Source organism: Micromesistius poutassou (genome assembly GCF_964030765.1).
Source record: "Micromesistius poutassou genome assembly, chromosome: 11".
Classification (NCBI taxonomy): domain Eukaryota; kingdom Metazoa; phylum Chordata; class Actinopteri; order Gadiformes; family Gadidae; genus Micromesistius; species Micromesistius poutassou.
The window spans coordinates 9,611,245-9,624,877 of record NC_140281.1 but is presented as its reverse complement, the minus strand read 5'-3'; the positions used below and the strand labels follow the sequence as shown (position 1 = coordinate 9,624,877).

The 13,633-nt window shown below is 47.1% G+C and overlaps 1 protein-coding gene across 6 annotated transcripts in view; it reads left to right on the top strand.

The window, feature by feature from the left end:
• Positions 1 to 13,633, top strand: part of relch (RAB11 binding and LisH domain, coiled-coil and HEAT repeat containing) — a gene marked incomplete at its 3' end in the record, with an annotated part of 37,698 nt that overhangs the window by 11,984 nt on the left and 12,081 nt on the right. For 5 of the 6 annotated variants that reach the window (XR_014637475.1, XR_014637476.1, XM_084475348.1 and 2 more), the window contains exons 9-22: positions 422 to 579; positions 1,171 to 1,246; positions 1,609 to 1,704; positions 6,881 to 6,993; positions 7,737 to 7,827; positions 9,265 to 9,336; positions 9,908 to 10,048; positions 10,447 to 10,611; positions 10,922 to 11,069; positions 11,808 to 11,964; positions 12,290 to 12,413; positions 12,667 to 12,715; positions 13,161 to 13,240; positions 13,442 to 13,548. Coding sequence is in view for 4 of the 6 variants with exons in the window: in XM_084475348.1 (XP_084331474.1) it covers positions 422 to 579; positions 1,171 to 1,246; positions 1,609 to 1,704; positions 6,881 to 6,993; positions 7,737 to 7,827; positions 9,265 to 9,336; positions 9,908 to 10,048; positions 10,447 to 10,611; positions 10,922 to 11,069; positions 11,808 to 11,964; positions 12,290 to 12,413; positions 12,667 to 12,715; positions 13,161 to 13,240; positions 13,442 to 13,548 (1,577 nt within the window). The remainder of the gene's footprint in view (positions 1 to 421; positions 580 to 1,170; positions 1,247 to 1,608; positions 1,705 to 6,880; positions 6,994 to 7,736; positions 7,828 to 9,264; positions 9,337 to 9,907; positions 10,049 to 10,446; positions 10,612 to 10,921; positions 11,070 to 11,807; positions 11,965 to 12,289; positions 12,414 to 12,666; positions 12,716 to 13,160; positions 13,241 to 13,441; positions 13,549 to 13,633) is intronic. The other variant, XM_084475347.1, reaches the window with a different exon arrangement.

The window sequence follows — 13,633 nt, the reverse complement described above, 5'->3', positions numbered from 1 at the left end:
CATGTAGCTGTCAATAGGACCGCAACTAACGATTATTTTCGTAGTCGATTACTATAACGATTCGTTTTTTGATGTCTAATGAATAGATATGTCTATAAAATGTCTTCAATAATAGAAAATTCCATCCCAAGTTACCAAGAGTCCAAAGTGATGTCTTAAATGTGCTTGGTTTATCTGAAAATCAGCCAAGAAACGCTAAACTATTCATTTTATAATGATCCATGACCAAAAATTGTAATTGTACTGCAACATTAAGAAGCAGATTTGTGTTAAATACAACGAATAATCAATTTATAAAAATGATATTCTTGACTCCAATACTTTCATGTATGTTCAGATGCTTTCTTGATCAATATTGTGTTGTACTGTATACTCATTGTATTGGTTAACTGTTGCTAACTAGAGCTACCTCTACCCTCAGCGGCCGCTGGATAACGGCCAGTACCTGGACATCCAGGGGGTGTCAACAGCTGAGGACGGCGCAGACCCTTCCGTTACCCAGAGTTCCCCACAGCCCCAAACGCAGTCTCACAGCAAGCTAAAAAGCAGAGCCCCTGTCCATTTTGACCAGCCCAATCGGTGAGTAAAAAAATGTATACATTTCGATTCGGCAACGTATACTAGCCAAGTCCTCATCTTGCCGTTTGACTTTGATATTTAAAGAAAGATACACATTTGTACTGCTTAACAGTCTGACCAACTCACAGAGGCTACGAAGGCCCATTTCTATGTAGTGGCTATTGACGACCACTAGAGGGCGTCAGCTGTCCATTATCATAGCTGATCTGATTGCATTTGCATATTTTCAGGATAGAGGATCCTATAACCTATATAGGAACCAAAAAATATATATATAAAAAATATTTTACTTTTTTACTATTTATTCAATGAAAATACTGTAATACTGTATGCGAGTCGCGCCATACATTAAAGCATGGTAACCACATGTGAACAGCAGTTGCATGGTGAATTATTAATGCATCGTGATCCATCAAGCTACCAGTACGCTAGGCAGGTCCAGTCGCCTGAGGACTGAAAAGACCGAGATGGAGCCCTGGAAATGGAGCCACCAGCGCCACCGCCACTGCGCCTCATTATTTAGCCCTCCTGTTGCGTTTATGCTGTCTCCTCCCCCCCCACCCCCCACCCCCCCCCCCCCTCCACCAATAGGAAACTGTCTCCGGCCTTCCAGCAGGCGCTGCTGTCCTTCTGCAGAATGTCCTCCGACAGCCGCCTCGGAGCAGAGGTACCACACACACACACACACACACACACACACACACACACACACACACACACACACACACACACACACACACACACACACACACACACACACACACACACACACACACACACACACACACACACACACACACAGAGAGAGGACGGCCTTGACCCTAGACCAAACAAACTCCAAAAAGTGAGGTATTTTGCAAATTATGTGTGCTTTAAACAAAGGAAAATTAAAAACATGGACCCAATTACAGTTGTTTTTCCAAAAGCCTTTTCTTTGTATGTGAATCTCTCTCTCCCTCTCCCTCTCCCTCTCCCTCTCTCTGTCTCTGTCTCTGTCTCTCTCTGTCTCTCTCGCCCTGCCACACCAAGGTGTCCCGCATCGCCGACAGCGAGGAGAGTGTGATGCTCATGCTGGGCCGCTGCCTCCCCCACATTGTCCCCAACGTGCTCCTGGCCAAGAGAGAGGTAGGACGGGCCACGCCCCCCGACGCCATCCACTGTCTCCCCTCCCACCCACCCCCACCCCCGCCTCCTTCGCCACACTCCTCCCTCCTCTTCATCAGCGTCACTATGGGCCCTGTGGCTGTTGTAGTGGTTTAGATACACATGGCGCAGTGGGGGGGGGGGGGGGGAGGGGGGCGAGGCATGCAAGTGGGGAGGAAATAGAGGCAGAAATAAATACTTTTTTTATTTATTTATTTTTTTTGGTCTGCCATGATGTCACCATGTTGTTGTTTTTTTTTTGTTATGTTTTCCTTCGCATTTTTGCCCGGACTTGTCTGGCCCTCAGACCAGCCCGGGCAAAGTTGCCATATTGTGGGATGTCTTAAACCCTCTCAGACGAGGCTGACCGTGACTCGTGCCCAGAAGCAGTCAGAAACAGTCCCATGTGTATCTTTACTTTTCATTCGTTTTATTTATTTGATTGGACTATAGATTATTTTTTTTTTTTTCTGATTTTTAAATGAATGTTCACAGGCTGTCTGGTTTTCACCGGTCTCATCTCTTCTCCTTCTTCTTCTTCTTCTACTCCTCTCCTCCACCTCTTTGCTTCTCTCTCTCGCTTTTTTAACTGATTGTTTCTTCTACGTTACTTTTATTTTCTTCCACACATTATTTTTTTTTTTTCATTCCCCACCGCACTCCATTCTCACGCAACCCCGCGCGTGCCTTTTCCCGCCCGTAGAGAATGGTCGCGCACCTGTGCCAGGTGAGTCCTCTCATGTGCTCATCTGCATGCTATCCCCACCTCCTCCACCGTGCCGATACGTCATCGACCATGTACACACAAACAAAACAAAGCCAGCTCCTGCTCTCACCGGTTACAACCACTGGCACATCTTTCCCCCTATTGTTACACCGAGCAGCAGTTGATCATATAGTGGTGGGGTACAGCTGTGTGATTGTGGTTTTAGCCTGTGGAGTTATGCCCTTCTCCCAGTCCCCCCCCCCCCCCACACACCTTAAACTCTCCTGGGATCCCATTGCTTCCTCATCCCCATGTGGCTTCTCTTATTGGCCGTCTCTCAGCTTACTGAAACGGTATCGCTGTTTATTTATTTTTTCTTATTATTTATTATTTTTTTTAAACATCAATTCAACTTGAATGCCTTTATTTTGTCTGTTCAGTTAAATGTGTGTGTGTGTGTGTGTGTATGTGTGTTTCAAGAGGAGTGCCAAATGAGGTTGGACTGGCGAGCGGCCTACCTGCTTTGCATATTACCATGGTTACCTTTTCTTTTCTTTTTTAATGATCCTCTGACAGTTATAAAGAACTTGGCGTACCTCCAAAAATCAAGGAAAAACAAACTAGGTAGAAAGAGAGAGAGAGGGAGTAAAAAAAAGACAGTGTTGCGCTGCAGACATGCAGACTGGCAGGCTTTAATGGCGTGGACTTTGCGCCGCTTTCGTTAGTCTCGCACACACACACACACACACAGCGATCATAAACACACACACACACACACACACACACACACACACACACACACACACACACACACACACACACACACACACACACACACACACATACACACACAGACACGTATATAGGTAAGCACACCAATCTTGCATCTGCTGTCCATTGACCTGCCCTCGGATTTCGAAGACGCACCTTTTGGTTTGTTTGGTTGGACTTCAAACGAACAGACCGGCAATTTAAGAGCTGAAACCCTGGCCGGCCACCTGCTCCACGCTATCTTCAGATCATCAATCACTCAACAGTCATCGACTGAGGACAAAAAAAAAAACTTTCCCCTCCACTTAAATTTGCATTTGATATGGGGAAGCCTTGACAAAGAAGTTGGGTAAGAAGTTGATATGCCATTGATTAGGCTCTCGTCAAACACACAGAGATAGTATAATAATTAAGTGTGTAAGCCCTGAAGAGATGTTATCAGTTAAGCACTTATTCTAGCAAGAACCTTGACAACAAGGTTTATTTTTTCATTTGTTTGTGCGCTCACACACGGACAGGGGGATTCCTAGGACTCTTATATAGTGCTTTATCGTGTGTGTGTGTGTGTGTGTGTGTGTGTGTGTGTGAGAATGTACAGAAGCACATAAGCCGCCATATAGGGGCTGTGACCCAATAACGACCGACTTCCCCTTCACTACTGGCTCGGTTAACGGTTCGCTCAACTATATGTCGAACGCAAGGAGAGACCCTCTTAAGAAAGGACTCCACCCGTTGACAGACGTCTGCACACAACTGAATCCCCATCCAAAGTTGAAATCAGTGCTGATAAGGGACTGCAAGGTTAGCGCAGTGCAGCTGGTGTGCTTTCCCCCCCCAAGAAACGGTTTTCATATGTGCTATTGTAGTTTAATTCCTGGTATGAATGTCAATATTATGCACCAGAAATCATTAGAGTGCAACTATATAGCCAGTCGTCCCATTGAGAGGGAAAGGGAGAGGAGGGGTCCTGTTTGTCCCTAGCCCCGCGAGACTTGTACGTCTCGCGGGGGCATTTGTACGTTAAACCCACATACTGTACATGTGCAATGTATACTTGCTTCATCATCCCGGTGATCTAGGATGTGACGGGCAGTCGTACATGGCGTACAGTTCGCTGCACTCTCTAGTCACAATAAGGACCATGAACGTGCATTTAAATGGGAGCACTGTGGTAGGAGAGAGGACCAATCAGAGCTTGAGATAGGTTGTTGTATCTTTTCCTTTTTTTTTGTTTTTCTGTACCCAATATGATGTGCTCGTTTTGGGATGGAAACAGATGATCAAACTTTGGATCGACGGGGGCGTGTAGGATATCAGATCTCTCTGTTACAGATTTAGAGAAAGTATTGTTTTAAATTTTGGTTCTTTGATTGCTTTAGATTGAATTGCATCTTTGTGGGTTTCATGCTTTTCATTCGTGTGATTTTAGTTTTTGTATTGTTAATTGTTAATAGTTAACAATAGTCACTGTTTCGAAGCTATTACAATACACACACTACAAAATAACACAACTATTCAGATAAATGATGTATGTCTGTTTGTAGTTACCCGTAAATGATGGTGATGTGATTTGAAAAGGACTATTTTACCTAATTTTGTAACTTCAGCTTCAAATAGGTGATTTCTTGTTATGGTTGGCTATAATCAGACACAGTTACCGTCCGAATCGAATAATATGCCTTTGTTAAACATTTTCTGATTACACAAGTCATAATTAGAGAAGAAAAACAAACCATCACTTTCAAATCATTCCAAAGAAAGCGTTTGGACTCCGATTCACAAAAAGAGCAAACAGTTTGTTTATGGAACAGGGTGATGCACATGTAAATAAAGGGCCAGTTCAGTGCAGTCTTTTGAGATGATGAAAAGCAATAGGCAGCCATTGAAGCTCAGGAATTTGTGATCGACATGCAAGGGCTTCTACCAGTAAATCACAGTGATGGTATTTAAAACAGACTATTTTGCTTAATTTCTTAACTTCACCTTCAAATAGAGGATTTTGTGTTAAGGTTGGCTATAATCGGACACACTTACCGTCCAAATGGAATAATACGCCTGTGTTTCACATTTTCTGATTACACAAGTCATAATTATAGAGGAAAAACAAACCAATCACTTTCAAATCCTTCCAAAGAAAGCGCTTGGACTCCGATTCCCAAAAAGAGCAAACAGTTTGGTTATGAAACAATATGATGCACGTAAATAAAGTGCCAGTTGAGTGCAGATTACAGGTATTTTGGGGCTTTGGGTTAGGGGGGCTGTGCAGTCCGCACTTCACCTGCCCACCATGTTTACCCAGAGAACACTCCTCCTGTGTGAATGTGAGGAGAAGCTTCTAGAAGGCAGAGCCAGGCAGGAGTACAGGCCAGGATTAGCCCCGGGGTCAGTGTGGGTACGTCTCCCTTCTGATGTGTGTTTTAGTCGTTCTTTTTTCTCTCTTTATACCGCTGAGTCCTCTGAACGTTGTTCTGCCGCAACCTGTGGTTTCTTTCAAAATGTGAACGTTAAAAAATTAAGGCACATTCGGTTATTTGATATTTGAAAAATATTGTTGTTGTTTTTTCACCAAGTATTTCGATGCGTGGACAGATCTGGCCCCCTGCCAAACTTCTCAGAGTAATTCTCACTTGGGATCCAAAACGCACAACCATTATTTCCCCCCCAACCAATGGCCAACGTGGAGAGGGTGGGGGGGGGGGATTTGTCCAGCATTAAGTGAGTCATCGCAGGCCCCCTTTTTCTTTCCACTTTTACCCACAATTCTTTGCATTTATCAAAGCCAACGTCAGGTCTTATTCTTCCTGTGCCAACACTTGGTGGGAAAATCTGGTATTCTTCCTGGAAAAAAAAGGGAATGGAAGAAAAAAAAATAAGGAAAAACGTGAATTGGGGTATGAGAGGCGGGAATTTGGAGCTGACCACCGTTTGGCCGCGAAGGACCCTGTATCTCTTTCCCTCGCTGTCAGCCCACAAGGTTTACCTGAACTCGCCCTGAACTCTGCAAAGCCCTTGGTTTTCTTATTAGGTGGTGGGAAGCTATTGCGAATGTATCAGCCCTATATGTGTGTGTGTGTGTGTGTGTGTGTGTGTTTCTGCGCATAACATGTCTTTGTTGTGCTTCGCCCTCTGCTTTAACTGAGCGTGAATGTGAGCTACGCTAAGCTCCCAGACCTGTCAAACTGTCCACGGTGAACATTTTGCTCCCCCCTCCTCCACCCCACCCTGTGTTTGCAGACTCCTGTTGTTGAATTCAGACGACGTGTATTCCCCTAGTGTCTCTCTCCTCTCTCTCTCTTATGTTTCTCTGTCTCTCTCTGTCTCTCCCTTTTTCTCCACTATCTTTTTCTCCTCTCTCTCTCTCTCTCGCTCGCTCGCTCCATTATTCTCCTCTCTCTCTGTGTCTCTGTCTGTTTGGCTCGCTCTCTCTCTCTCTCTCTCTCTCTCGCTCTCTCTCTCTCTCGCTCTCGCTCTCTCTCACTCTCTCTATTTTTCTCTATTCTGTTTCTTTCTTTCTTTCTTTCTGTGGACTTTTCTCATAGAAAATATTCCTCAGCCCCCTCTTTTCCCTATCTCTCACCCTGAAAAACAGAGCTTTCCCCCTCCCTAATAATCTGTGTGTGTGTGTGTGTGTGTGTGTGTGTGTGCGTGTGCGTGGTTCTCTGCCTCCGTCGGGTTGTCCAGGAGCTCATCCCCCTCATCCTGTGCACGGCCTGCCTCCACCCTGAGGCCAGGGAGCGAGACCAGCTCCTCCACATCCTCTTCAACCTCATCAAGAGACCCGACGACGAGCAGAGGTGTGTGGGTGTGGCTGTGCGCACGCCCCTACCGTGTGCCTTTTTGTATGCTGTGTTTCGACTCATATGTGTGTCCAGGGTTCCCCCCCACCCCTACAATGTGTGTTAAAGGTCCCATTTCATACCACCAGGTGTGAGTGTGATGAGCCTTTACAAGCCGTTTTGAAAATCTGCCTCTAGTGACATCACAAGTGGGCGTGTCCACCTAGATGTGTGCTGGATGGATCAGTCTACCAGCCTACCCAGTGGACTGTAGCAAACGTTACTCATCTATCCACATCCACTTGTGATGTCACGAGAGGCAGATTGTAACGGCTAATCACACTCACACCTGGTGGTATAATATGGGACCTTTTAAACTAAAGCTAATTTGAAGACCCTAGCTTACCTAAACCATCCCAGAAGTCCACAGATGGATTGATGCAGTTGCTCTGAATATCCCATGTGAAAGATTAGAATTTGGCTTTAGTTGAGGGGGAATTATGTAAAGAGAAGAAAGCGATACACATATTTTTCTGAATAGTCAGCGGTCAGTGTGTCCTAATATGAATTATAATATTCAGCATTGATGCTCCCCACATTTCCCTTCTGGGATCCATCAAGGCACCCCTTCTCACACACAATAAAGCATCGACGTTACCAAGGCAACACACCCCGTTTTGTATACAGTTCTGACACACACAACATGGCGAGCGTTGATGTTGATGTTGCGCGTGCTTTTGTCTCGCGTCCTCCCTACACAGACAGATGATCCTGACGGGATGCGTGGCGTTCGCCCGGCATGTGGGCCCCACGCGCGTGGAAGCAGAGCTCCTGCCCCAGTGCTGGGAACAGGTACGGCTGGCCTGCAAGGACAAACTTCACTGCAACAGAAATGCAACCTATTTGATTTGATTGTGTCACCCACTGCACTCCCAAGAAGTAGAGAAAACAAAATAGTCTAAAGCTTTTATTCTACTTTTATCTGGCTCAGTGGAATATCCATTAAATGTTCTGATGGATAATGGCTCGAAGCCTCTTCTGCTTGACTTCCTACCACCCTGCTTTTTAACAAGATCATATTTTTTTTAACCGCCGTTTGGTTACAGCTGTTGTCGAGGTGCAGTTGCCATGGGCCGTTCACCGGTTTTAGCCGGTCACGACTGGTTTCAACTCGAGTTTGCTTGTAATTTTGGGCAAATCTATTAATATGGGTTGCATTCTCCTGTTGCATGCATCAAAAAACGAAATGCTACAGATGTTGACTCTAATAACAGGAGTGGAAGGGAATACAACCACAACTACTATTTGTTTATGTCTTGTGTTTACACCCCTGTCAGCATCCTTTTTTATATCGGTACTTTTGACACTGTCAAAGTACTCGGGAGTAATGCGATGAGACTACTGATGTGTGCTGATACTCTGTGTGCGTGGGGGGGGGGAGCGTGTGTGTTTGTGATTACGCGTGCGTGTTTGCACGTCCATGCCCCGAGAATGTTTTCAATGATCAAGGCTGATTCTTGTTGTCACCATCATGTCCTCGTCCTAGATTTGATTTTTTTTTTTGTTGTGGAGGGAACCAAAAGACAGCAGTTATTGCAACACACACATTGATGTTATTATTCCTCCCATCCAAGTGTCCTGAAGTAAACAAAGAGGATGAGTGTGATTGACGCTACTTCAACAAGGGTTCATATTCCGGACACTGTCCTCAGTCGTGTCCCTGACCGTTTGATGGCGTGTTGTGTGTGTGTGTGTGTGTGTGTGTCTTTCTATTTTCTTTCGGGGTGCCACCTGGGCCACCTCATAATACTCCGTTTTATGACAAACACATTGTGCCGCCATGGCAACGGCAGCTGCCTGCGGTCTGGGTGTCTGCGAGCCGTCCTGCCCAGAAGGACAAATAGCCGTCCCCGCAGGGTCAGACGCTTGATTACAGCACCGAGTTGTGGCTTCCATCTCCTCTCCTCTCTCCTCCCCTCTTTCCATTCCCGGGCCCAGTGTTTATCCACTTTCTGTTGCCCTCATTTGCCTTTCGCTTTCTCACCAGCCCGTTCTTACGATCTCTCTCTCTCTCTCTCTCTCTCTCTCTCTCTCTCTCTCTCTCTCTCTCTCTCTCTCTCTCTCTCTCTCTCTCTCTCTCTCTCTCTCTCTCTCTCTCTCTCTCTGTGTCTTTCTGTCTCGCTATCTGTGTTTGTCTGTCTGTCTCTCTCTCTGTCTGTCTGTCTCTCTCTCTCTCCCTCTCCTTCTCTTTCTGTGTCTCTCTCTCCTCCTCTCCTCTCCCCACTGCAGATCAACCACAAGTACCCAGAGAGGAGGCTGCTCGTGGCAGAGTCTTGTGGGGCCTTAGCACCGTACTTGCCTGTAAGAGACTCCCACCAGGAACTTCTGCACATCATTCTCCTCCACAAATACACAAAATCCCCTCGAATCGAATGATCAGCTTGTCAGTGGTGACGCAGACCAGGGAAGATTGCTAACCTTGTATGATTTGTGTGTGTGTGTTTTATTATGTGTGTGTGTGTGTGTGTGTGTGTGTGTGTGTGTGTGTGTGTGTGTGTGTGTGTGTGTGTGTGTGTGTTTTCTCATGTATGTGTGTGTGTGTGTGTGTGTGTGTGTGTTTTCTCATGTATGTGTGTGTGTGTGTGTGTGTGTGTGTGTTTTCTCATGTATGTGTGTGTGTGTGTGTGTGTGTGTGTTTTCTCATGTATGTGTGTGTGTGTGTGTGTGTGTTTCTGATTGTGTGTGTGTGTGTGTCCATGTATATCTTCTCGTGTGTGTGTGTGTGTGTGTTTTCACATGTATTTGTGTGTGTGTCTGTGTATATCTTCTCGTGTGTGTGTGTGTTTTCACATGTATTTGTGTGTGTGTCTGTGTATATCTTCTCATGCGTGCGTGCGTGTGTGCGTGCGTGCGTGCGTGCGTGCGCGTGCAGAGAGAGATCCGCAGCTCCCTGGTGCTGTCCATGCTGCAGCAGATGCTGGCGGAGGACAAGGCGGACATGGTGCGGGAGGCGGTGGTCCGGAGCCTGGGCATCATCATGGCCTACATCGACGACCCCGACAAGTACTCCCAGGTGTGTGTGTGTGTGTGTCTGTGTGTGTCTGTGTGTCACTGTTAGGATGTTGTTTAACAATGGCTCTTCGGTTCAGAGATATCTCCTCTATTGGAACAGGGACTAATGAGCAGAAACGTGTGTGTGTGTGTGTGTGTGTGTGTGTGTGTGTGTGTGTGTGTGTGTGTGTGTGTGTGTGTGTGTGTGTGTGTGTGTGTGTGTGTGTGTGTGTGTGTGTGTGTGTGGCTAGCGCTCTACTAATAACTATATGAGGTCATGAGGCCATTTGAAGAGGCTTTCTAGCATCTGTGTCATTCTTAATGGAAACGTGCATAATAAGCCAGTATATATCCGTCAGGGCCAGATGTTAGTTTGAAGTGTTTTTTGTGTGTGTGTGTGTGTGTGTGTCCCTTTCTCAGGGCCTGGAGCTCATGCTGCTGTCCCTGGCCGACCCCTCTGAGAGGGTGGTGAGTGCAACCCACCAGGTCTTCATCCCCGCCTTCGCCGCCTGGACCACCGAGCTGGGCATCCTGCACACCACCCTCATCCCCTCCCTGCTCACACGCATCGAGAAGCTGCTGCTGGTGGGTGGGGCTGTGGGTGTGTGAGTGTGTGTGTGTGTGTGTGTGTGTGTTTTAGTCAGGAGCGTATTGTGTACATGTTGAGAATGATAGTTATTCATTGTGTATGTGATTGTCAACCTTCAGCCTCAGTCTCATTTCAAGCTAAATTATATATTAAAAAAAAACATGGAAAAGCGATCAATCCATGTTGAATAGTTTGCTTTGAATACAGGTTCTGGTCGCAAAAAGAAAAACTCAATATAAAACCGGAGGCCTTATGCAGCTGTGTGCGATTTGTAATCCCCCTGAATCCGTACCCTTACCCCCCCAGCAGGGCGAGCACGGCCTGGACGAACACAAGCTGCACATGTACCTGTCGGCCCTGCAGTCGCTGATCCCGCCGCTGTTTGCGGTGGTGCTGCAGAACGCGCCGTTCACCAGCAGGGCCAAGCTGCACGGAGACATCCCCGCCATAGAGGGTAAGGCCAGCACAAGCATGCATATGGGCATGCAGTCGCACGGGTCGTCCAGAATGGGCCTGAGATACAAATTATCTGTCAAAACACAAGGGTTGACCGTTAAATCACTCCTTACATGTGTTCAGACAATGCACGTTCCACAATCCCAGAAAATCATTCAGCCTTATCCGTTGGAAATTCCATTTTTCTTTTACTGCGAATACAGTCCTCTGAACGATGACTCAGGATGGTTGAGCGCCCGCTGATCCATTATCAGTATCGGAAAGCACTCATGGAAGCATTATACGATACCACTATATGATACATGCTCACGCTCGATTCTCATGTTCCTTTACCTCCTCCAACACCACCCTTCGCCCCTCTCCCCTATTACCTCTCTCTCCTCTCGCCCCTCTCCCCTCTTCCCTCTTCCCTCCTTTCCTCTGTCCCCTCTCCTTTATCCACTGTCCTCCCTCCCCTCACCCGTCGCCCCTCTCCCTCCTCTCCCCTCACCCCTCGCCCCTCTCCCTCCTCTCCCCTCACCCCTCCCCCCTCACCCCTCTCTCCTCACCCCTCTCTCCTCGCCCCTCGCCCCTCTCCCTCCTCTCCCCTCACCCCTCGCCCCTCTCCCTCCTCTCTCCTCACCCCTCTCTCCTCGCCCCTCGCCCCTCTCTCCCCTCACCCCTCACCCCTCTCTCCCCTCACCCCTCTCTCCTCACCCCTCTCTCCTCGCCCCTCTCCCCTCTCCCCCCTCCCCAGTGACGCGGTTCCCCCGGCCGGCCTCCCCCCTGCAGGACGTGGCCACCATCGTGGGCAGCCGGGAGACGGTCAGCATGCTGCTGTCCCTCTACGACCACCAGCTGGAGCACGAGGGCACCACGGGCTGGGACAGCCTGCTCTGGGTGGTCAACCAGCTGTGAGTGACACACACACACACACACACACACACACACACACACACACACACACCACATGTACTAACTGTAGTTAGTGAAGAACAGTAGTTCTTCACCGTAACATTAGTGAATAGAGCTACTCACAGACAATAATAATCTGCAGATAGAACATAAGTGACCCTTCACATTAGATTTATTCATTTGTTGATATTTTTTAATATGCTGATTCTGACTTTTTTATTGCTTATTTACTGTCCGTCAGAATCCAGAACAACACACACACACACACACACACACACACACATAGGCAAACTGACTCATCTTTCCTCTGTGTCCTTCCCATAGTCTTCCCCAGCTTATCGAGATCGTGGGGCGCATCAATGTGACCTCATCAACCTGCGTCCACGAGTTCTCCCGCTTCTTCTGGCGCTTGTGTCGGACCTTTGGGAAGATCTTCACCAACACTAAGGTAAGGCCTTGGCACCTGCTTCCCTAAACATTGGAACTGGAATCTGAAATGTCCAATATTGGCAATTGTGAATTTGTACATGTTCTGTTGTGGCTTCATGAGCAGGGATAATTCTGTAGACGTGGGGACATTTAGAATGGGTTTAGAAGTTCTCTGATAGTCATACAATCTCCAATAAAACTCATTAGGACTGAAAATGATTTGGTGTCCTTCAAAGTTTGGATCTTCCAGATGTGTTTTCTCAACCTTTCAGGTTAAACCACAGTTCCAAGAGATCCTCCGGCTTTCTGAAGAGAATGTTGGTAAGTGCACTATGAGACGCACACGTGCACACACACACGAACACGTTCACACTCACTCACACACGCACACACAAACCACTTGCATACAAACACACAATAATGCTTGTACATGACTTGTGTATGTGAAATCGACACTGGTGGGCCAGCGTTGTTGACAACAAAGTATTTTTAGTCCTTTATGGGTGTTCCCCTTTCCTGTCTCGTTCCAGGCAAGGTTTTGGTAAAAGACTCTCTGCTGCCAAGGGATCAATGTGCTCGGCTTGTGGCCGGGCGAATCAAATGGGTTTAAGGCTGCATCGCTTTCAAATGCATAGGGGGGATCGTTGTTGGAGTTAAAGTTTTATCTTCGACTGCCAGGCCACAAAAAAAAACAACTTTTGGATTAAGTTCCGTCCTTCATTTGCACCTATTTGTTTATTTAATTTTCTTTGTATTCTTTTCTCAGACGCGTCGACAGGAAATGGTATTCTGACTAAGGCCACCGTGCCCATCTATGCCACGGGAGTACTCACGTGTTACAACCAGGTCTGGGCGCTAAACACACGCTAAACACAATGAAATATTGGATCTTGTATTTGGATCTTCTGTGGTTGACTCATTCAAAGCGTTGTTGAAAGAGCAACGCAGTCAGTCCCTATTGTGCTGAATACACTTGACGCTGTATAGCATTGCGTCGCCGAGCAATAGCGTAGCACGCTGTGCTAACACGGTGTGTTTGGTGAACAGGAGGAGGACCGCAAGCTCCTGGTGGGCTTCCTGGAGGACGTCATGACCACCCTGTCCCTGTCCCACGCCCCGCTGGACAGCCTCAAGGCCTCCTTCGTAGAGCTGGGGTGAGGCAAAGTCAGACACACCTTTCTTAAAAATCACTCCAACGGTATTATTACGGTATTACAAACATTATACTTTTTAGGGTGC